Source organism: Puma concolor, chromosome A3 (assembly GCF_028749965.1).
Source record: "Puma concolor isolate L17-30 chromosome A3, mPumCon1.1.hap2, whole genome shotgun sequence".
NCBI lineage: Eukaryota > Metazoa > Chordata > Mammalia > Carnivora > Felidae > Puma > Puma concolor.
In genome coordinates, this window is record NC_141669.1 from 32,037,461 (window position 1) to 32,062,412 (window position 24,952).

The 24,952-nt window shown below is 38.8% G+C and overlaps 1 protein-coding gene across 16 annotated transcripts in view; it reads left to right on the top strand.

Annotated features, from left to right (window-relative positions):
• ARHGEF33 (Rho guanine nucleotide exchange factor 33) overlaps positions 1–24,952 on the top strand; it is a 118,745-nt gene that overhangs the window by 13,266 nt on the left and 80,527 nt on the right. For 13 of the 16 annotated variants that reach the window (XM_086700418.1, XM_086700423.1, XM_086700413.1 and 10 more), the window contains 6 exons: positions 13,349–13,459; positions 15,257–15,306; positions 20,086–20,229; positions 22,533–22,697; positions 23,015–23,136; positions 24,272–24,414. In XM_086700418.1, coding sequence (XP_086556544.1) covers positions 13,435–13,459; positions 15,257–15,306; positions 20,086–20,229; positions 22,533–22,697; positions 23,015–23,136; positions 24,272–24,414 — 649 coding nt within the window. In that variant the 5' untranslated portion in view covers positions 13,349–13,434. The remainder of the gene's footprint in view (positions 1–13,348; positions 13,460–15,256; positions 15,307–20,085; positions 20,230–22,532; positions 22,698–23,014; positions 23,137–24,271; positions 24,415–24,952) is intronic. The other 3 variants (XM_086700427.1, XM_086700429.1, XM_086700430.1) reach the window with 1 other exon arrangement.

Consider the following 24,952-nt stretch of genomic DNA (forward strand, 5'->3'; position numbering starts at 1 on the left):
CAGAGGTTTAGGCACAGAGGAGTCAGGGTTGAAACAAAGAGGTAACATGAAAAGCAAAGGAGGAAATTTAAGAAATCTGACAAAGAAAGACTCAGAAGGATTTTACTTCCTTTAGACTGGACGGGGAGAGGAAGTTCATTCGGAGGTCTTGAGCCTGGGTCAATGGTAGTGCTAATGACAGAGCTAGAGGAATCTGAAGGAGGAGGCTGGATAGGTTAAGATGACCAGTGTGATAAAAACAGCTTGAGGAGTGCCTGGGTGGTTCAGTCGGTTGAGCATCCAACTTCAGCTCAGGTCATGATCTCAGGGTCTGTGAATTCGAGCCCCGTGTCGGGCTCTGTGCTGACAGCTCAGAGCCTGGAGCCTGTTTCAGATTCTGTGTCTCCCTCTGTCTCTGACCCTCCCCCATTCATGCTCTGTCTCTCTCTGTCTCAAAAATAAATAAAAAACATTAAAAAAAATTAAAAAAAAAAACAGGTTGAGTTTGAGGTGACCATGGAACAGCCAAGTGCAAATATTCATTGGAAAGAAATATAACAACCAGGGATATTCATTTAGCAGGGGAAAAAAAAAAGATCAGAAGAAAAGTCAGTTTTGTTTCTTTCCCTCAAAATAAAGACCTGAGTACTAGGGGCACCTGGCGGGCTCAGTTGGAAGAGCATGCTACTCTTGAACTTGGGGTCATGGATTTTAGCCCCACAATGGGGTGCAGAGATTATAAATAAATAAATAAATAAATAAATAAACAAACAAACAAACAAAAAACCCAAAACCAAACCAAACAAACAAAACGACCTGAGTACTAAAAAACAGCCCAAACTGCATACTGAAAGAATTAAGGATTGGGAAATTATAAACTACTTAACATAATTCCAGTTGGGGTTATAGTGGGTTTTTTGTTTTGTTTTCATTTTGGTTTTTTGGTGTTTCAGACTGAACAAAAAAACAATTATGGGAGGCTGTGGGGACTGAGGGGCTGGGGAAGGGAGGCCACCGGTTGCTATATCACCAGGTTGCTAAGTAATATTTGGAGATACCCTGCTAGATTTTATTTATTATTATTACTTTTTTAATTTTTATTTTTTGTTTTTTACCCTGCTGGATTTTAATCTCAGCATTTTAGAGCTCCAAAGACTTTGAGAGCCTCCTTGTACTAGATCTGAGAAAATGGAAGCCCAGACTCTCGTGGCTTCCTCTTGGCCCTGCTGAGTGAGCACTCAGGGTCGGATCTCAGTCCAGTGTTCTTCCCATTTCTTGACCCTGCCAATCAGCAGGTCAAGATCTGGGGGGAACATTTTTACATCGATCCATGATGGGAAGCCTTGGTGAAATGTTCAGATTGCATGATTGAAAAGCAAAATGGATGGTCTATGAAAGGCACTAAGTCCCCAGCATTGGAGGTGGAAAATGATGTGGCTCAGCATGTGTGTGTCCCTCTGTTAGACTGATTTGCCTTCAGGTAAGGGAATCATTTTCAAATGACATCAGGACAGGATGAAACGGGCATAATCTGTGCAGGGAATGATTTCCTTATAGTATGTTTAGGCAGCCCTGGAATAGATTTCAAGTGAGATTGTTCACTGTGTTTCTATATACAGTATATTTTTCAAGGTTCTGAAGGATAGGATTGCTATCTAACTCTCCGGGATGGGAGAAGTATGTAGTTGTTTGGAGACAGGATGGAGAACTTCTATGTTTCATTTACTTACTCTTGTCCCAAGTTGTTCCCAAAAGGAAATCGAAACAGTGCAACAAGAGATTTAGGAATCAGTATATATAGCTTCTTACCGAAACCAGTCCCAATGTGTTCTGGTCTCTTTATGGAGTATTTCTAGACCTCTCCACTTTGCGCCAAACTTTCCAGATATTGGTAAGAAATGGTAAGAAAGTACTCAGTGATTGGGTTCAGTATGCTTTAGCTCTAGGAAGGCCATGTATGAAACAGGCTGAAATGATTAAAGAAACAATCAAACTAATGATGAATTTACATTTTTTCATCGATGAACAAAAATATTGAATGCGTCTTACATCGAGGTTAATATGTTGTTGGACTCTAGTCATAACAGGTTATAAGATGATCCTTGCCTTTGTGAGGATAGGTGACAGTTGAGGAGAATAGGTGACGTCAAGGCAGGCTTATGAAGGGTATAATTGCCCTTTGAAGGTTGAGTGGGATTTGGGTTGGCAGAGTGCAGAGGGTTTTAAGGCAGGGGAAAGGCAGGGACCGAGATCCTCAGGTATAAATGCATAGACCAGTTGTGCAGGGAGAATGTTGTCGTTTTTTAGTGGCTCAAGAACATCACTGACTCCTGTCAATGGTGCACGAGCTGGGGGCTATTCTTCTAACTGAAGTTATAGATTTGCAGGGTTTGTCTATGATTTCCAACTTCTGGAGCTCCCTGGGAGGTAATGAGAAATTACAGTCATTCTCAAGATTGGATTTGCTCTATTCTCCTTTCTAGCAGTTCTGAAAGTGCCAAAGGCAGATCCAAATTGGATGTGTCACTTTATCTGAACTATGAAAAAACTTCTCCCAGGAGAGGCAGCGGTAACCTGGTTTCCCCTCTTACCTAAAAAGGCTTTGGTGACTGATGATCTATTTCACAAGGTACTACTAACTCAGTCACGTGATCCAGCTCTTGTGAGGCCCGCTGCTGTCTCTGCCTCAGCAGGAGGAATGCTTCCTGAGGACTAGCTGAAGTTGGCCACGTTGATAGACCCCTCTGCTAATTAGGGTCATCCCTAGGGCTGGAGGGAGCTCTCTCTGGGGCTCAGGCTCTTTCCTTCACAGCTCTCCCAGGAGCCTCTCTTGCCCTTCCCATTTTCCCAGGCAGGACCAACCTGGTGAGAATACAGCGACAGTCACTTCATCTTCCTTTGAAGTACGCATTTGCCTTGCACTGGGGCCACACTGTTCTCTCCATCTCTTGCAGAGTGTCTCAGAGAGGCTCTGAACTTCAACTCAGATGAATCCAGGGAGAGAGCCTGTTTGAAAGGTTGAAATTAAAGTGAGTCAAACTGGGATAAGAAAAGAGAGAGGGTGCATTTTCCTAACCAGACCCATACTATAAAGCATTCAGGTTCACGAAATTGGGTTCTGGCACATTTATGTATGCCAGTCAATAAAATGAGTCAGAAGAGCCCCTGGAAGTAACAGGGTCGGAAACTCTTGGTACGTTTTGATGTCTTAAATGACATGATAAGTTAAATTTTAATTTTAAAATAGTTATCTCTAACCACTGGGTTGTTGTGTGTGCGTGTTAGCATGCTGGTGTTCTTTGTTTTCTGATTGACATGTTGACACATGGCAGCTCAACCAAATAACTATCCTGACTGATATTAGGGTAAACAAACAACTTAATGCCCCATGGAGTGGAAGTGGAAGATCTCTGTTATTCCATATTCTGATGTAAAGAACCTCTGTGTGCTCTTGATCTATGGAATCACCCACTCTTTGCCCTCTTCTCACTGGCTTTGGGTGCTCTGAGGTTGCTGGCAATGGTGAGCTTCAGTTATAATTCGTTTTGGTGTGGGACCATTCATCAGGAGATCCTGCTCTATCCTGGTTCCAATGGTGGGCACAGGGGATACATCCTGCCACTAAAACTTTGCTTGATGGGTTTCCCCCCCCTAACAAAAATTACCTCCAGGCTAAACCCTTGTTCTATGTAACAGTAATTCTTTTTTGCTTATGTGAAGCATGTGTGGGAAAAAGCATGCTTCTCTTGTGGTACTGGATGAGAATTCAGTTCATTTCCATGAATATTCGTTGATGATGTGCCCAAAATGGCACAAGGAGCTGGGGATACAAAGATGAATAAGACCACCACTCTGCTCCCAGGTTGCTCACAGTCTGGTGAGGAGACTAGCGCTCACGCAGTTAACCAAGGATGTGATGATGGCCTTATGACCTGGTCAGTGGCAGGGCTGACCTTTTTCTAGCAACACCTATATTTGGGAAAAAGTTAATTAAGAGGCTGACTTGAGGACCAAAGACCATTTTCAAAATAAGACTGCTTATTTTTTTTCTTGTTCAGCTAATTTTTTAAAATTTTATTTTATTTTTAAAAATTTGTATCCAAATTAGTTAGCATATAGTGCAACAGTGATTTCAGGAGTAGATTCCTTAGTACCCCTTACCCATTTAGCCCCTCCCCCCTTCCACAATCCCTCCAGTAACCCTCTGTTTGTTCTCCATATTTAAGAGTCTCTTATGTTTGGTCCTCCCTCCCTGTTTTTATATTACTTTTGCTTCCCTTCCCTTGTGCTCATCTGTTCTGTGAATAAGACTGCTTATTTTGAGGGATGTCTGGTGGTCCTATATTTTAATTCTTTAATTTATTGCCTTTGCCACCATAAGTTGCTATGTATTCAAGAATGATTTGATGATTGTATATATTTTTGGAAGCAGGTATAAAAATTACATTATCATTGAGGTATCCTCATTATAAACACTTGCATCTGTGCCCAGGTATTGTGAAATTTGCTTTATCTCCTTACCATTTTGCTTGTAAGGGTCACACTGTGCTCTCTTTCCTTTCTTGAATTATGTTGATTAATGAACTGTATTAATAGATTTGTAAGCATCCAGCCATTTTTACACTCTAGAACGAACTCATGGTATTGTAATTTTGCTTTCAGACATTTTATTCAGAATATTTGTATTTTATTTATTTAGGCTATCCTAGAGTAGCTTTGGTATCAGAATCTCATGGGATGGATTTCGTGATTTACATATATCCTATTCTCTGATACAGATTAAATAATACAGTCACTGTTATTACAGAAACTTCTTGTGATATTATCCTAGATTATTTCTTATCTGAAGCATAGACATTTGATACCCCTCTTTCAATTATCTTCTCTAAATAGGTGTTGTGGTTGACATTACAATTTTTAAATTATTTTATTTTATTTTAGAGAGAGAGCACACAAGCAGGGAAGTGGGACAGAGGGAGAGAGACAGAGAGAATGCTAAGCAAGCTCCATACTCAGAGTGGAGCCTAATGTGGGGCTTGATCCCACAATCCTGGGATCATGACCTGAGTTGGAATCAAGAGTCAGACGCTCAACTGACTGAGCCACCCAGGCGCCCCCAAAAACAGAATTTTTAAAATAATATTTCATAGCCTCTGAATTGGTGGTTATAGCCCTCTTCTTTGTCCTATTTTGTATTCTTTCTTTTTCTCTCAGTCTCCCTCTGTCTCATCAGACTTGCCGGGACTTTTCTCCTTTTACCAATCCATTTAACCTGTTTGTTCAAACAGTTCGCAGAGCCCATATAGGAAGAAAGACATTTGTTTTAAAGTTTATTTAATTTTGAGAGAGAGAGAGAGCACGGGCAGGGGAGGGACAGAGAGAAAGAGAGAGAGAGAGAGAGAGAGAACCCCAAGCAGGCTCCACACCGTCGACGCAGAGCCTGATGAGGGGCTCAATCCCATAAACCTTGAGATCATTACCTGAAGCAAAATCAAGAGTCAGATACTTAACTGACTGAGCCACCCAGGCACCCCAAGAATACATCTTTAATGACAGTAAAAGTGGTTCCTTCTATTATAGTGTTTTGGAATCCTGTGTCATGAAGTGGCTTATTTAAAGATCTAGGCTAATAGAATAGTGGTCTTACTTGGAGCTACTTCTTGTGTAACTTTGAGTAAATACTTAATTGTTCAGAGCTTCAGTTTCCTTTGGTCCTGGGTGGTAACAGTGCCCTGCACAGCACTGTTGCAATGATCAAGTGATACAATGTAGGAGAACCTGCAAACTGCGACATATGTACTAACAAGGTCATGAAATATGCCATTTCATAAAACCTATGTCACTTCTAAGCTATAGAAAAAAAACAAACAACTACTTCCATAATTTTTTTCAAGCATTCTTCTACATCACAAAGATTTTAGAGATTTTCTTCTCTGAAAACATTTGCAGAATTTGTCCTGATGAATTACTTTAGTTTCAGGGGAAAATATTTCCTCATCACCCTCCCCCCAACATAAAAAGTTCTCATTCTACTAAATTAGAAATGTGCACTAAAGACCCATTCAATAAAGGACACTGAAATGGAAATTAGCTCAAGTCTGCTTTCAATTAATTTCAATTCCCCAAAGTGCCAAACTTTCTTTTTCTGTCACAGCAGTAATTGGAAAGTAATAGACAGTCCTAAGTTTTTGTGGTCTTATGCGTGTATGTGTGTGTGCGGTATACATTCTAGGTCAGTCTGGGGGAGGGCCAGGAGATTTTTCTCAGTATTCTTTAGGCTTGTAGTAACTTTACTAATATTATAAACTTTATTAATTTCATAAAATCTGGCTATAACTTCTTAGATTAATTCCTATTTCTCTATTGCAATAATTTTAGAGCCTTTGTTTTTAAGCAGCAGAAACCAATTTTATTTTATTTTTAATTTTTTTATGTTCATTCATTCTTCAAAGGCAGAGCATGAGTGGGGGTGGGGCAGAGAGAGAGAGAGAGAGAGAGGAAGACACAGAATCCGAAGCAGGCTCCAGGCTCTGAGCTGTCAGCACAGAGCCCGACGTGGAGCTCGAACCACAAACCGTGAGATCATGCATGACCTGAGCCGAAGTTGGACGCTCAGCTGACTGAGCCACCCAGGTGCCCCTAGCAGAAACCAATTTTAAAAGGAAATGCTTCCCCACAAGCTGCAGTTTGTTTTCAGGCAAGAACAAAGAGACTCTAGTTGAAGGGGATGGAGAGAGGGGCCCGGGACTCCACGAGCTTGGTGGCTTTGTTTCTGTTCCCAAGGCAGGTTTGAAAAAGCCCGAGGGCTTTGAAGAGTACAGACTGAAAACCATTGCTCTATATAATGATCAGGCAAGGTTTAGTAACTAACAGACTTTTCCTAAAAACATTTTTCAAGCGTCTGCCAAGGCCCACACAGGTGTTTTTAAAGGCTAGCACTGTAGAGATGGAAAGACAGGAGGAAGACTGGGGAGGAGTAGAAGCCATATGAACTTGGTGAGAGGAATGTGGCAGCATTTGATGGTTATTCAAAGGTAGGAAGTGATTCCAGGGCAATGAAGGAGAGAGCAGAGAACGGGCTCAGAGAGTGAGGGATTCCCACAGAAAATGAGGAAAAGACTATAAGTAAGATCTCAAAGGGAATCTCAGAATGTAGTAAGTCTTTTCCTAGAAAAAGTCATACTACTTTTCCATGTAATCTTGTTGTTATCCTCCCTTTTAAGATGTGCCTTTCGATATATGTTAGTCATTAATATGACCATAGTGTTGGAACTAGTAATTCTCTTCTGGAAACCTTGCCTAAGGAAAAACAATGTCTTAAATATGGAAAGAAAGGGGCGCCTGGGTGGCGCAGTCGGTTAAGCGTCCGACTTCAGCCAGGTCACGATCTCGCGGCCCGTGAGTTCGAGCCCCGCGTCGGGCTCTGGGCTGATGGCTTGGAGCCTGGAGCCTGTTTCCGATTCTGTGTCTCCCTCTCTCTCTGCCCCTCCCCCGTTCATGCTCTGTCTCTCTCTGTCCCCCAAAATATAAATAAACGTTGAAAAAAAAATTTAAAAAAAAATATGGAAAGAAAAAAACTATATTCCTTTTAATACTCATTTGTTATAGTGGAAACCAAAAAACTCTCCTAATGTTCAATAATTTTGGGGAACGAAAGAAAACAATAACACATTTCCTTAAACAACTATCTTTCAGTAACTAAATATAATGGTTGCTAACTATTTGGAGAAAGCTGCAAGTAATAAAAGTACCAGTTCTGAAATCACAGAGACCTAAGTCGCAATCCTGGCTCCCTCTGCCATTTTTTAACTATGATCCTGGCTATAATATTACCTCCTTTTTCCAAGTCTCAATGTTCTCATCTATAAAATGAGGATAATAATACGTGTTCAACAGGACCAATATGAAGATTCAATTAAATGTGACAGTATAAATAAATATGAAGCATAGTGATTGGCACATAGCAGGTGTTCAATAAATGTTATTTCTCTCTCCACCATTCTTTATATGGCACATGGAAAGATGCTTATGCTCTATCAACAGATTGGTTGACAAACGTAAGGAAATACATGGTTTCCTAGGAAAACATAAATTACAAAATTAAGCAGAAAAACTGAATAGATCAATTACCTTTGAGCAAGATCTGTCTACCTTTTTAAAAAAGGCACCAGGTCCAAGCGGTTTCATAGCTATACTCTATCATCTTTTAAACACCAGATAATTCCAACTTAAGTGTAAAATTTCTAAATTATAGGAAAAGATTGAAAACTCTCTAATTCATTTTAAGAAGCTAGCGTAACCTCAATGCCAAAAAAGAATAAAAGACAAAAAACAATAAACCTCCCACAGATCAAAATCATTTATGAATATAGATACAAAATGCCTAAATATTAACAAATAGAGTTCAGTGTACCAAAAGAGGTGTACTTACAGCCAAGCAAATATTATAGGAATGCAAGGATGATTCAACATCAGGGAATCAGCATAATGCATTAAAATAATAAAGGAGAAAAAAGCAATTCTATCAATAGCTCTTGAGAGTACTAATAAAATATAGTATCCATTCCTAATAAGAAATTTTAGTAAAATAGAACTAAAAGGAAATTACTTAAGTATGATAGAGATGATTTACCAAATAAGAAGCATCATTCTAAATGACTTTAAAGACATTTACATTAAAATCAGAAAATGGATAATGATGTCCACTATCACCATTATTAGTAAACATTATTCTGGAAGCTCTAACAAATACAATAAGATAGGACAATGAAATAACCAGTATAAATATTTGAAAATAAGGATAAAAATCACCTAGAAAGGGAGCACCTGGCTGCTTCAGTTGGAAGAGCATTTGACTCTTGATCTTGGAGTCGTGGGTTTAAGTCCCACATTGGGTGTAGAGATTACTAAAAAAATAAATAAATAAATAAACAAACAAACAAACTTTAAAAAAAATTTAGAAAGCTGAATAAATACTCATTTAAAAATCTTCCATAATTATGGGGCGCCTGGGTGGCGCAGTCGGTTAAGCGTCCGACTTCAGCCAGGTCACGATCTCGCGGTCCGGGAGTTCGAGCCCCGCGTCGGGCTCTGGGCTGATGGCTCAGAGCCTGGAGCCTGTTTCCGATTCTGTGTCTCCCTCTCTCTCTGCCCCTCCCCCGTTCATGCTCTGTCTCTCTCTGTCCCAAAAATAAAATAAAAACGTTGAAAAAAAAAATCTTCCATAATTAATAAAGGAATTTACTAAGGTGGCTAAATGTAAAATAAATATGCAAAGAAATAGAGAATACAAAAACCAGCTAGAAGTAGAAGTGAAAAAATACCATTTAAAATAGCAATAAAAAATACTTAAGAATGAATTTCACAGGAACAGTACCGGATCTTTAAGAAAAAAACAATAAAATCTGATTGAAAGACCTAAAACAAGATCCAGTCAAATGGAAAGAATATACATGTTCAAGGATGACAAGATCTGATGTAAGAAAATATCAGTTCTCCCAAATTAATATATAAATCTAATGCATTTCCAATGAGAATTTAAATTTTTTTGTAATGGGTAAAATGACTTTGGAGTTCATTTATTCACATGGAAAAATAAATGTCAGGTAAAGCAAATTATAAAAAAAAATAATAGTTGACTTGCCTTACCAAATATGTTTAAAACACAGAAGAACAGTCATAGTTTGTGGTTTGGGAACAGAAATAGATCAGAATAGGATAGAGGACGTATAAAAGATCTCTGCGTGACAAAAGTAATATTCAATTCCATGAAAGAAAAGGATGGCTTATGTAATGGCTGGTGCCAGTACAACTGACCATCCATCTGGAAAATAAAGAAATTAACACTCCCTTGCACCATATATTATAATAACAAGTTCCAAATGAATGAAACACTTAAAAATAATGAAAGCCTGAGAAGAAAATTTAGGGAAACGTACATATAAAATCTTGGGGCTGCATAGAGCTTTTTAAAAAAATTTTTTTTAAATGTTTATTTATTTTGAAAGAGAGAGAGCAAGCAGGGGAGAGGCAGAAAGAGGGAGATAGAATCCCAAGGAGGCTCTGCACTGTTAGTGCAGAGCCTGAAACATGGCTCAAACCCACAAACTGTGAGATCATTACCTGAGCTGAAATCAAGAGTCAGATGCTTAACTGACTAAGCCATCCAGGAGTCGTAGGATACAGAGAACTTTTAAAGCAGCTCAAGAAATCAAGAAGTAAATTAGGAAAAAGTTCTATTTGACTTCATAAATTCAAAAATGTTTTAATAGCAAAAGTGACTGCAAAGTCAAAAGACAAAAAAGACAGTTGGGAAAAATAACCAAAATTCACATGACAAATAAAAATCTAATCTCTAGAATATAAAAACTCTTACTAATTGATAAGGAAAAGACAGATGACTCAATGGGAAAATATGCAAAGCAGAGGAATAGGTAATCCCCAAACAGCAAATCTAAATGTACAGGAAGGACACGTAGAGGTGCTTGGTAACTCTAGCAATCAGCAAAAGTAACAATGAAATATCCCTTGTCACACTCATCTGACTGGCAAGAACTAAAAAGTGTTAACATCTACTATTGGCCGGGATGGGATGCAGGAGAAAAGGTACTCACACAGTTTTCCTGGGGGATATGGGAACAGTTACAGCCTTTTTGTAAAGCAGCCTAGTCATATCTATTAAAATCCCACATAATTAAAAGCATGAATATGTAGGGCTCTATGTACGAAGCTGTTTGTTGTGGCATTGTTTGCAGTGGCAAAATAATGGAAATAGAAGGAATGTACATCAATACAGAAATGATTAACATAGGTCATTCACACCTCAGGTATTGTGCAGCCATGAAAAATAATTTATTAGCTCTACACCCATTAACTTGGAAAGACTGCCATGAAAGAAATAAGATGCAGGGAGGTGTAGTGGGATACTACCATGACATGTATGTTCTGTATATATGTTTGTACATGGTGATATGAAAATGGAGAGAAGAGTGGAAGAACACTGGCAGATTGTTAACACCAACTGGGACTGGGGAGGAATGCTGCCACTCTCTGCTAAAGTGACCACAACAACAAAAAAAACCATGAGTAACAATGATCCAGTTAAAAAAAATTTTTTTTAATTAATTTATTTTGAGAGACAGAGAGAGGAGAGGAGGAGCAGAGACAGAGAAGGAGAAAGAGAGTCCCAGGAAGGCTCTGTGCTGTCAGTGCTGAGCCGACGCGGGGCTTGAACTCATGAACGGGGAGATCATGACCTGAGCCGAAACCGAGTCGGATGCTTAACTGACTGAGCCACCCAGGTCCCCCAACAATGATCCAGTTTTTAAAAAGAAAGTAAAATGCTTGTGCTATAATGCAGGTGAAATAGTAGATACAAGTAGGTCCATGAACAATCATGTAAAGCATTCAAGAGAAAGAAAGATGGGCAGGCAATACAACTAAATGATCATCATGGCTACTTAAGTGAAGGCATTAGAGTTGTCTTTTCTATGTTTTCCAAATTTTCTCTAATGTAGTTTTGTTACTTTTGTAATTAAATATATAAAATAAAAATTCTTATATACCCTATATTAACCACACTCTTTTGGTTATGTCTTGAAATCCATGAGCATGTGTACATATGTGAGCTTGATGATGTCCTAACTCTGAAAATGTGTAAATTTCCACTATATCTATGATATATGAATGGTATTTTTGGTTTGTTTTCAATGACTTGTAAATTAGATAACTAAATCCCTAGGAAGTAATTAGCCATAAAAACATGGCTTTACATATTTCAAGCTTTTTTTCCCTCTAAACAGTAACAGAAATCACTTCTAAAAGTCATTTTCAAAGCTGTGTGGCTTTGGGCAGGTCATTTCTCTTCCACTCTCCAGACCTCAGTTGCTTCACCTATAAATGATGAAGCTGGACGAAATAATTTTCTCAGGGCCTTTGGCTCTAATATTTCATGATTTAATTTACATACATCAAAGAATGCATTAGTTGTCAAACAAAGGAACAGCTGCTAAGGAGAAGAAAGTTTTCATCTCAGTAACACTCACATCAGCTGTAAAAGACATTCAGATAACTAGAGAAGATGCTCTACCCTGACATAATGTTCATGCTCATGTGAAAAGGGTGTAAGATCCCAAAAGTATATAGCCTTGATTTTCTTGATATCCCTCATTTATAAATTATTATATGTTGATCAATCATTGGAAAGGATTAAAGTTCTAGATGGCCAAAAAGAGGTCCAACATCCACAACACTGACATTTAATCGCATTTTGAACCCGCAGCTATGTGTCCAATGGTCGCTACAACCAGGCCACATTCGATAAGCACCTCCAGTGTGTAGTCTGCCAGATGCTGAAAGTGGGAACAAGGTCATCTAGGAGCTAACTGTGTGATGTATTGGCCTTCATACTTGCTCAAGTTGTTTTTTTCTTTAAAAAAATTTTTTTAATGTTTATTTTTGAGAGAGAGAGAGAGAGAGAGAGAGAGAGAGGCAGAGCACGAGCAGGGGAGGGGCAGAGAGAGGAGACACAGGATATTAAGCAGGCTCCAGGCTCTGAGTTGTCAGCACAGAGCCTGATGTGGGGCTAGAACCCATGAACTGTGAGATCATGACCTGAGCCGAAGTCAGATGCTTAACTGACTGAACCACCCAGGCACCCCATCAAGATGTTTTTTTCTTAAGATGATTTCCCTGAACTATATAACCTATTAATAAAATCAATGGGGCTAAAGTAATTGATATGATCCAAAAAAGAATATATTAAAAACTATACATTAAATTTTTTAAACTTTATCTTATTTTTTAAATTTTTATTTGAGAGAGATAGAGTGAGCAGGGGAGGGGCAGAGAGAGGGAGACAGAATCCCAAGCAGGCTCCACGATGTCAGCACAGAGCCTGACATGGGTCTTGAACCCACAAACTGTGAGATCATGACCTGAGCATAAATCAAGGGTTGGATGCTTATCTGACTGAGCCACCTAGGTGCCCCTAACTTTTTTTTTAATGTTTATTTATTTTTGAGAGAGTGCAAGTGGGGCAGGGGAGAGAGAGGAGAACAGAGGATCTGAAGCGGGCTCTGTGTTGACAGCAGTGAGCCTGATGTGGGCTTGAACTCATGAACTGTGATGTGAGATCATGACCTGAGCTGAAGTCAGACGCTCAACCGACTGAGCCACCCAGGCACCCCAGTTAACTTTACCTTTTAAACTAGCTATGAACTTAGTATCTTCACTCTTCTGAAATTACATAAACCTCAAGTTGCCTCTAATAGCTGTGTTCATTCCAATCATTTTAAGTTAGCACATAAAGTAAGTCCAGTTACTTCACCAGTTCTGCCTGCTAACCCTTCCTGTTGATTTCAATGGGCAGGTCCAGAGAAGAAGGGGTGGCCTGATCCAGGGACAATGAAGATGGAATGCTGAAGAGTAAGGTGGAGGAAAGAAGCAACAGGCACCATGGAAAAGACCAAAACAAAGCAAGGTTAGATTTTTTCCAATGTCTTGCTTTAGATCTCAGAACTTAAGAAATGTAGATTTCAGTCTTCTTTTGCCATTGTATCAAAACAGGAGAATAAGTTGCCTTGGCTATTCTCATTTCCTTATTATATAATGACCACAAAGAGCACAGACTTGGTGCTGGAAAAGTGGGAAATGCTGTATCTATAATTTGGTGTGAGTTGTTATCTTATTTTTCTTAGCAATAATTTTGGGACTTGCTTCAGAGCAACCTGCTGAATAAGGCCAAGATACAGATTCAACTAATAAACACCCAACACCTTCTAGGTTAGCCTAGAAACATAAGTGCTCTCTCTTTTCATCTTTACCATATAGAATCAACCATACAGAAGTAGTTTCTGTCATTCTCTCCAATTTACAGATAAGGAAACAGTCATAGAGATGTCAGGCTACAATCACAAAGTGTCAAAGTTTGATCTGGGAGCCTGGACTTGGTTCCCATGTTCTGGTTCTTGCCATGGTACCAGGCTGTTGGGACATAGTATAAAATGGGCTAAGTAATCTTTACTCAGACTTGTGTGGGGAGTTGTGGTGATCTTAAACCATCTAGATTTTATAGGAACAGCCTTCTGTCTGTGTACGCTCTGGGCTGAGGTTATGTATTATTTGTTATTTATATTTATTTAGAGGTTGGCTCCTCTAAGGAAGGGTTTTCTGTACCACCATATCTTAAGTGAACAATATATACATCCACACAACCAAATATTCGCAACCATGGCTTAAAAAAATTTTTTTTTTAACGTTTATTTATTTTTGAGACAGGGAGAGACAGCATGAACGGGGGAGGGTCAGAGAGAGAGGGAGACACAGAATCTGAAACAGGCTCCAGGCTCTGAGCTGGCAGCACAGAGCCTGATGCGGGGCTCAAACTCACGGACCGCGAGATCATGACCTGAGCCGAAGTCGGATGCTTAACCGACTGAGCCACTCAGCGCCCCAACCATGGCTTTAATCTATAAACTGCAGAGTGACACAATGGAGATATAGCTAAATGGATGAGCAAATGAGCTGCATGTTTTACTTGGATTGTCCTTCTTCATGGCCAACCAGTGTGGTTCTGCAAGGTACACTGTAAGCCAACCTTTTTTCTCCCTAGTTTGTAAGTGGTTTTTACAACCTGCTATTTCCTTTGTATTTGCCCTGTGTTTCTCAGTCTTTAGTGTTGCCAATACTATTTTCTTTCTGCCTGCATCCTTCCCAGAATCTTTCCTTTGACAATTCCCTTCTACCAACCCTCTTACCCAGGAAGACGGTAAGATTGCCTTAGGTGATCTGGGCAGTGACAGCAGGGGAGAGCTCAGAAGTTTGGCAAGGACATTGTATGCAGGCCTCCTGAGAACAACACAGTGACAACTAGACAGGTGCTGGGGTAGCCTTCCTAATTGTAGAATACCCTCTCAAGTAAACTTCCACCAGCCCCAAGGACAGGAGGGAAACCTTCATGGGCATTCCCTTCTGGCTGATTAATGAGCATTCATCATTCAGTTTGGTTGCAAAACTTGACCACTGTGGTAGGACATTTTTGTTTTGTGTTGTTGTTTTACTACAAGAAAGAGTTATATCAGATAGACACGGTTTGGTCATTAGGATGTGAATCTAGAAACCACCTACACCAGCTTATGTTTTGTTCTTGTATCATTGGTTTCTTGTCATGCAGCCACAGATTTAAGATCCTAGAAGTCCCGTTATTCCCTACGTGTGTGTGAAGGGGATAGGGACAGAATGAGTCATGTCCATTGAACAAAGCTCTTTCTTCCCACAGGAGAGAATGAACATATACCGATGAATAATCCTTCCACACAGATTTACCAGGTAAAACAACTTAGATTGTTTTGAACACTCCTATATGTAATAGTGATGACTGTCATTTATGTATAAAGTTTTCCAGCACTCAACAATTGCTTCCACATTTGTCATTGGTGTTTGTTAACTTAACAAGACTGAGGTAGGCGGGGCAGAGAGCACCATTCACATTGTACTTTTGAGCAAACTGATTTTTGAAGGACAACTTATCCAGGTTATAAATTACAGTGCTACCCACCCCCCCCATCAACTCTGCTTGTCTTGCCTGTTGCCACCATCACTATGGCCATTAAACTGTGCAATAACATTTCCGTAAGAGAGAAGGAGAAAGCAAGGTCTGTTTTTTCTTAGTTTGCTATTTTAGCAGAGAGCATTAAGAACTGAAAGGGGGTTAACATTGCAAATGTTCAAATATGGTGACAGAAAAAAATTTAAGCTCCTTTTAAACAATGGAAATAATTTACAAGAAAGATAAAAATTCTTCAAAACATTTTATAATATGTTTGCAACAAGGGTCGCATCGGTCTGCTTTGGCTCTCTAAACAGTGTTTATTTGGCTTCTATCTCTAAATGTAAATTTAAAGTAAAATTCTGTCCTTAAAAATCATGGAAGTTTATTCTGATATAATATGTAATATAAAAGCAGCTTGGGCTAGGAAAATCCATGCTCCTCTCTAGAGTTAAGGCACTGTTATCTGGAAAGCATGAGAAGGAAGAGACAATTGACAAGGCTTGGTGGAGGCTGGCAGAAAGGGTAATTTCAAGTTGGCCATAAGACTTTAACCTGTGGTAAGGATAAAGAGTGGTCTCCTGAAAAGAGATACAGGAATCCAGAAGAGTGGAGAGTTTTGGGGGGAAATGTTATTTAGATTTGTTGAGTTTAAGTGATAAGTAAAGTGAAAATAACAATAGTTCCCAGAAATATCATGCAAGATATCATCGCTGTGTGCTGAGTCAGAGCAAGCCAACACAGGATTATGAAAACATTTCTGTAATCATATTGCTCCTTGACCAAGACCAGCAATGGAAAGGGGTAGAGGAAACAGCCTCATTTCAATTTAATACATATTTATTGAGCAGTTACTATGTGCAAAATCAACTGCTTGGCCTAGTGAAAAATAAAACAGATGCAACAAACATTCACAATTGATTTTTAACTGTCCACCACCTGGAAAACATATACAATAAATAGCTCACACAAGGCAGGCCACTGGAAGGATTACACAGAGGCATTGATATGGGGGAGTGATGAATGAATATTGGCTGAAGGATTTCAATGAGGCATTTAAGGACAAGTTGATCATTTGGTAAGTGGATATGGGGAAGGGTATTTCAAACAGAGGGGCCAGCTTGAACAAAGGCCTGGAAGCAGGGGTCAGTCTTTCCTCAGTGCTAATTTGATGCCTCACTCATCTATGACCTTCAAATGCCTTCCCTGCCCACCTCCACTCTGTTCACATCTGACCTGTGTATGCATTTGAATGAGTGTGAGTATGTCTTTAAACTGAGGTATGATTTAAAATCTATTATAGGTTTTATGTAGGTCACTCCCTGAATGTTGGCTAAATATAGCAGCAGCGGGGGGTGGCCTCATTCTCTTATTGTATCACAAATCCAAGTACATCTGTTCACAGTGGAACAAATGAAGCAGTGGAATGAAGTTGGTCTATATGACCTCTGTGATGCTGTGATTATAACCCCATCCTTGTTTTAAAAGAACGCTTCCTAAATCCCAGTCTGTTTACTCCAAGCAACATTTAACCAAAAGAAGATGAAAGAGAAGTAAAGAAGAAGAGGAAGAGGAAGGAGGGAAGCAGGGAGAGGTTAACTATAATAGAATACAATTTACAGCAAAAAGGGAGAGCAAAATATGACATTTGAAGCAAAATATGATATTTCAGCCATTTTCTATGTCTTTATTTTATTTTCTTGATAGACCCCAATCCCTACCTGAAATTATAGCAAATATTAACTTGTTTCTTTCTTTCTTTTCTTTCTTTTTTTTTTTTTTTAATTGTGTGTCTCCTTCTCTAGAATGTAAGCTCCAAGGGCAGGGATTTAGTACGTTTTGCTCTCTGTTGTATTCTCAGAAGAAAGTACAGTGCCTGGAATATAATGCATGTTCAATAAATATTAGTTGAATGAATGAATGAATATCTGCAAGATGTGTATATTGCTTTGAGCCAAGAGATCTGATGCACTTATTCAGTCTGGTGCCAAATGATGTTTGGAAAATTGTCTGCTTCTTTTGGGGAAAATTGTCTTGTTCTTCTTTGGGAAAAAAGGAAAAGAAAAGGAAGACATCCTTACTTCATACCCCAATCAAAATAAACTAAAAAATGGATTAAAGGACTAGAAATAAAAAAAGTCAAACCATAAAAGTTTAGAACTAGTGAATATTTTTCTTGTATCTGGGTGTGAAATGTCTTTTTAAGTAAAACAGCACTGGAGGAAATCACAAAGTAAAGGGCCAGAGATTTCACCCACATCACAATTAAAAATTTTCCCAACATAAATATATTTTTAACAAATTCAGAGGCAAATAACCAAATGGGAAAACTTCTTACAAGAAAATATCATAAGGGTTTAATGATATAAAGATAGTTGATACAAGTCAGTAAAAAAAGGAAACTTCAGAGATCTCAGTAGATTATGGGCAAAGGACACAGACAGTTTACCAAAGTAAAATTACAGATGGCTAATAAATAGAAGATTGAGGTTTTCAAAGCTGACAACAATCTAATTAGCAAATAATGAAATAATATTTAGTTCTGATGAGTGTGTGTAAATTGGTGGAAGCTTTCGTAAGAATTATTAGTTAAAATACAGTGAAAGTATTAAAATGTTCATACCTCTAATTGGCTCTCTGTTCTTTGGATGGACTTGACCTCCTTGGTGAGTAAGGAACATTGACCCAATCAGGTCATGGAAGCCGACAGGAGAACGAGCACTACTATCTCCCAGTTCGTTCCAGAAGTACTACCAGAACAGGTGAATCTGTGTGGATACACTGACTGTCCTTAGCTCACATTCCTTTTGATTGGAATCCAATCCATCCCACTTCAATCTCATCCTTTGTCCACTGTACATAGGCCTCTCAAAGTTTACCCAATCTCTTTTCCAGAGTCAGATTGTGTTGCTTCAGACTGATTACTTCCGTTTGCACAAGGATTCTTTAAAATAACAGTCCATTAACATGAGCAGCGCTGGTGGAATCTGCCAGTCAAGGCAACAGATGTGGTAACTGCACCATTTAGATCAGCTCAACTCTTGCCTGATGATGTGAATTCCAACTGTGTTTTTGGCTTACTTGTAGGGATGTAAATCCTGTAGCTTCCTCCACTTATATTACTTATGTTTTATGTATTTTATCCAAGACATGTTTTTCTAAATACACTAATTTAGCCCTTTAGGTCAAATACTGCCTAACATCCTTAAACTCACAGTAATTTCATATTTAGGAATTTATCCTAAGGCAATAATCTGAAATACATACAAAGCTTTAAATAAAAAGCATTATATGCCAGCACTATCTATAATATTGAAAAGTTATTAAAAGTTATAGATTTCCAAGAAGACTGAATGGGTAAACTCTGGCACAACCATAGGATGGAATATTGAGTGGCCATTAAAAATAGAAAACATTTTGAAGGCTATAGGAAAAGGCTTATAAGAGTGTTTGGCAAAAAAAGGAGGGGCAGAATAAAAATATATCTGTAGGGTGATTTCAACCATATAAATGTCTGCACTTACATTCATAGAACAAAGCAGAAGGAAATGTGCCAAAACATTCGTGGTTATATTAAAGTAAGGAGATTCGAAGAGATTTTTTTTCTTTTTTCTTTTTGTCTGTAATGAAAAGAATGTAAGCCAATGAATTATGTGCCAAAAGGACCCCTAACTGAAAAACCATGGGAACCAGTCCTACAGCAATAGGTTTCATCATTAAAATTGTCATTGTAAGTTTCCAGGATTTGTAAGTCCTATTCGAGCCTCAGTCTCTTTTTGCCATTGGGGAATATCTTCTAACACCAGAGAAATTAGTTCTACTAGGCCTGTGGTGCATTCAGGGATGGATAAGATAAATATCCAGCATGCCACACTTCACATCAGCTTCCATTAAGAATGGAAGAATGGAAGTAAGAATGACATTAAGGATCAACTTCTCTAGGGAGTGTAGAGGAGTAGATTTGGGAAATTTGCTCTTGACCATTCGGGCAACTTGCTGCCCACTTTGTGTTTTAAATTATTACATTTATGGGGATTGATAAAGAGGCCTAAAATTAAGAATATGAAAGCTGGCAGAAAGACCACATTTCCTCTCTATAAACCCTGGTTTAGGGGGAAACCAAAGAAATTATGTTGGCATCCTTGCCAGCATGTGCTGCTTCTCACAGAGCCTTTAGTCAGGTGTCGAAGGAATTCAGCCTGCCTTCTGGAGTTTTTTCAAATCTTGACATTTATGACTCAGCAGGGTTCTCAAGGCACAGGCCCAGTCCCCCGAATTTGCCCCATAGTAGTCTTTGACCTTGATAATGGGACAGAATGAAGAACAAGTCTGTGTAAAAAACAAGTGGGAACAATTTGCATAATGTATGAGAATTTAGTCTGAGGGATCTTTGGTGGAAAAAAATTGGAAGACATTGATTAAAATTCACCTTGAGAAGAGTTAAGAAGCCAAGAAAGTAAAGAAAATTGAGAAACAGAAATTAAGAACAGGAAATAGGAAGAATTCGGACTCCTCTCCCCTATTTCTTTGAGCCTAAGATGCCCTCTGTGGTACCCTAGGCTTCGAAGTACAAGTCTTCCCTGAACCTGCCTCCAGTGGGAGCCCGTCTCCAGCGGCAGGATGGAGGGATCATAACCTCTCTAGAGCAGCTTCATGAAAAAATCAACGAGATGAGGAACGTGTTCAACTCGCTGGAGAACAAGGTAGACACCCATTTCTAATCCTTGGGGTGGGCTGCGGGCTGTCAAACAAGAGAGTTGAAGAGACAGCAGAAAAAAGATATTAAGTCCATGTCCTGGGAGTATTTTTCATTCACAAAGGAATGGCCAGTTGGTACTGGAAAACCAGTCCATAGCAGCTAAAGACATTGAGCCCCACGCATCTTAAAAGTGACATGTGTCTCAGGTGTGTGATGGTGCTCACTTTTGGCATCTCCTCCCTGTCTGATCAGTGGTTGTGAAGCTGTTTATAAAGCAGTAGTGTTACTTCAGTGGTAGGTACCCAAGGGGCTCAACGTAATATATGGGAAGGAAATGGGCTCATAGCTAAAATGGTTTCAAAATTCCCAAAGTCCCCATACAACCTGGCTGTTAGGGAAAACTTAATTTTTTTTTTTTTTTTTTTTTTTTGAGAGCTGGGGTTCTACAGGTGAGGAAAAGTCCTTTCCCCCGAGGATCCTACTGCTGCATTTTGCTGCTGGGGAAAACTCTACACATCCACCTAAGGGAGCAGTGATAATGAAACCTATTTCTGTCGGATAGTGGTTCCCTTTCTTTTCAAAGAGGAAACCTGAGAGAATTTCAGAGCACCTGAATGAATGTCAGGTTTCCTTCCTTCAACTTTAAAACTTGCATAAATTTTGCTTTGATATTGTATACTGTTGATTTTTTTAAATTTTGTTCACAGAAGATGAATTTACATAATGAGAATTGCCAGATCAAAAGTAGTTGAGCTGGTGATTCAATCCATTCTGATGACTAGATTAGGATGTGTACTAAAATCCATCACAAAGATTAATTAAAATTAAAAATGATTGGAGTGAAATACAGATTGCTCATGTTGTTTCTCCGGCTTCCAGCCCTGAACATGTGGCAGATCCTGTTTTTTTCCTCAGAATGATCTCTTTGGTTCCTCTACTTCCTCCCTATTCCCAGCCCTTGAAAGAAACCTTTGCGAGGCACAGTGAAACACAAACCCTATATTTTTAAAATGTGGTGTAGGAGACCAAATCACTTTATAGTGGGAGGTGTTTTTGCAAGTTGGAATAATTTGGATAACCAGATTCTGAAAATGTTTAGAAATACACATTTGAAGGAGTTTTGTTAATTTTGTGAAAAGTTCTGTTTTAAAGAGAGATCTGGAGCTAAGAGTTCCTCTACTTAGCAGAGTGTAAGGTCATAAATTTCAAGAAAGTAACGTTTTTATCTTATTGTTATTATTATCCTAACTTTGTCTGTTGAAATGCTTTTTTCATTTGTTCAATAAAAAAACCTGAACTGTAGAAGTGCTCCATTTTCTCCACATTTCTGTTTGTGCTTAACTTTTTGATTTGCCACTTCAAGGGGGAGAAGAATTAAAATTTCTTGAACACCTTCTATGGACAAGCATGCACTGTAGCAGAAAGCTTATCTACATTTATTCATTAGTTCTCCACACAGTCCTGTGAAATAGGTGTTATTGTAATTATTTTATGTATGAGGAAACTGCTGTGAAGAGGTTAACCAACTTGCCTGAGGTCTTACTTCATATAGGAGAGAGCTAGGATTTGTACCCTATCAGACTCCAGAATTGACACCTTTGTCATGGTGTGGAAGTTGACAACAGAAATCCAATGCGCACACTCCTACACGACCAGGCTTGACTCTTGGAGAGAATTCAACATCACTGTCAACAATGTGCTGAACTCCTACCATTTTATCTGTTTCCCACCACTGCAAATGCTGTTATCTCCTTTTCCATGACATCATTCAACTATCTACCTACCTATCTATATGACTTCCTCACCTGCAAAGAAATTCTCAGATATGCTTAGTTATTACTCTTTTTATTATTTTTAATTGTTTAAGGGGAAAAAAATGACTGAATTTCTTCATTTTCTTATACCACTAGGGGTAATTAATATGACCTATCCCTTCTTTCATGGAATTGAAAGGGTTACTGGATCAAGATTCTGTTTCACATGCATATGTTGCTTTTCAAGTAAATCTCACTTTAAGCAAAGGTGTTAGAAGAAACAGTAGCTGGCAGGGACACTTGTAAACTTAATTAATTGCTTGCTTGCTTGTCATAATCAAGCTTCAGCATGTGCTGCATATAAAAGACCCTCTTTTCACTAAATGAATGGGGCCAAGTTTGTCTTAAGTTGTCAAAACTTTAGTTTACCGGGCTGTAGATTTTCTATATCCTGGTTTCTTAAAAAAAAAAAAAAGGAAAATTCAAGGGTTCAGCGGTACTATTTATAATAGTTAATAGCAAACTGAACTTACTCTTGGTGATTATCATTTAGTTGCAGGCCTTGGCCTCTGAACTGAAAACTGGTTTCACAGAAGCAATGCAAGAACTGTCCAGAATTCAACATGGCGAGTATGCTTTGGAAGAGAAGGTTAAGAGTTGCCGATGTTCCATGGAAGAAAAAGTTACTGAGATGAAGAATTCGTTAAACTATTTCAAGGTAGGCCCCTCTTCTATTTCCCTGCTAAACAGAAGTTCTTGGTCTTAGTCACAGAAGTAGAAAATACCTTTTCATGTAGCAGGCAAATATAAGAATTTTTCCTCCTGGTCTATTCATTAATTATCAGGCAAAAAATATCTATTTCATGCTTTTCTTTCTTGTATCTCTGTGTTAAAATTATAGGCCACAGTAGAAGTAAGATGCTCATCTCTCATTCATTCATTCAACAAATATGTATTAAAATATGTATTATATACCACGTTATATCCTTTTATCTCTTTTACTAGATTAAATATGTATCAATTCCTGTTTTTTAGGAAGAGCTGAGCAATGCCATGTCAATGATTCAGGCCATCACTTCCAAACAGGAAGAAATGCAACAGAAAATTGAACAGCTTCAGCAGGAAAAGCGAAGAGAATCTCGGAAAGTTAAAGCCAAGTGAGTGTCTTACAAAAAATTGGTGAAAGGCAAAGCCATAAGCAATGGCTTATCCAGTGGCATCCAGAACACCTTCCCTGCTATCAGTATACAGCTAACTGTCTATATACTGGTGGAATCTGTGGGTCAGCATGTGATGGAGGTTATAGAATCATAGAAGTTGATTGATATTAGGGTGCCTAGGTGGCTCAGTCAGTTAAATGTCCGACTTCAGCTCAGGTCATGATCTTGCAGTTCATGGGTTCGAGCCCCACATCAGGGTCTGTGCTGACAGCTCAGAGCCTGGAGCCTGCTTTGGATTCTGTGTCTCCCTCTCTCTTTCTCTGCCCCTCCCCTGCACATGTTCTCTCTCAAAAATAACTAAACATAAAAAAATTTTTAAAAAAGAAGAAGTTGGTTGATATTAAAGATGGATGTTGATGATTACATGGACTCAATATAATAGGAAGTGGAATGAAAATGATAGAAGATGGTATGTAGAATTTATTTAAACTGTGAAAATGTAAAATAACAAAGATGGATTTTAAAATAATGATTGGTGTGTTAAGATACTGGGGTCACCAGTGATTTTCTTTTTTTATTCATTTTCTAAAATTTCTCTAATGCTACTAGTTTACTTCTACCATTGAAAATTAATAGCTCAACCATTTGAATCAATTAAGCCTCACCATTAAACATATGCGGTAATCATTGTCATGTTTTTAACTTATCACGTTTTAAATAGAAATATGCCAATAATAACTGTGTGACCCTGGAGACTGGCTTATTGTTTTTCGTTGAAGATCTGCTGCTTCCCGGGACCTTTTGTGTTGTTTTGTTAAGAGAATGTACATCATCCCAAGCAGACTGTCGCCATGGCAAACTCTCAAGATCCTGATGACAAGGAAGCCAGTAACAGAAAAATAAAAATATAGGTGGTACGGTTAGGATGTGATTTATACATATTTGAAATCTTTCCCCAGCTTTGGCGATGAAGTAAGTTGAACCCTAAAAATTGCTAATATATGTTTTTAATTTACAAAAACAGCAATTTTATATGGTTCAACCTAATAATTTGGAATTTTTCTTGGATTATTCTGAACTGATTCTCTTCTGAACCCCTCAGTTATTAACACCCTTTGTTTCCCTTCCCCAGGAAAACTCAAAAAGAAGAACATGGCTCACAGGCGGGGCCTGCTCAAGCACAAGGAAGTCCTTTCCGTTCAATCAATATCCCTGAACCTGTTCTTCCAAGTGAAGACTTTACAAACCTTTTGACTTCTCAGGCCTATGAAAAAGGTACATTTTGCAAATCATATTGAAAAAGCCAACCTTTCCCCTGGATTCCTAGAGCTTAAGTAATAGTGAGCATGGGTTTATGTCTTCCATCCTTATCTTATTTAATGCTTATGTATTTATTTTGGGGGGGTGGTGAGGGGCAGAGAGAGGGAGATAGAATCTCAAGCAGGCTCCGCACTGTCAGTGCAGAGTCCAACACGGGGCTTGAACCCATGAGCTGTGAGATCATGAGCCTGAGTCGAAGCCAAGAGTTGGATATTCAACCGACTGAGCCACCCAGTGCCCCTGTCCTCCATCCTTATTACAGGAAAATGATGTATTGCTCAAAATTTTTCCTCCAATAACTGGAATTTAGAAGAATCCAGAGCATCCTAAGAGACCAGGAGATCTGCCCAATTTGAAAGATTTTCTTTTGTGCTCGCTTCGGCAGCACATATACTGAAAGATTTTCTTTTTGGGGGGCGCTGGATAGCCAGACCTGGTGCTGTCCGTTGGCTGACAGTCACTAGCACATCTCTGATCTGAGGGATGATAGAAC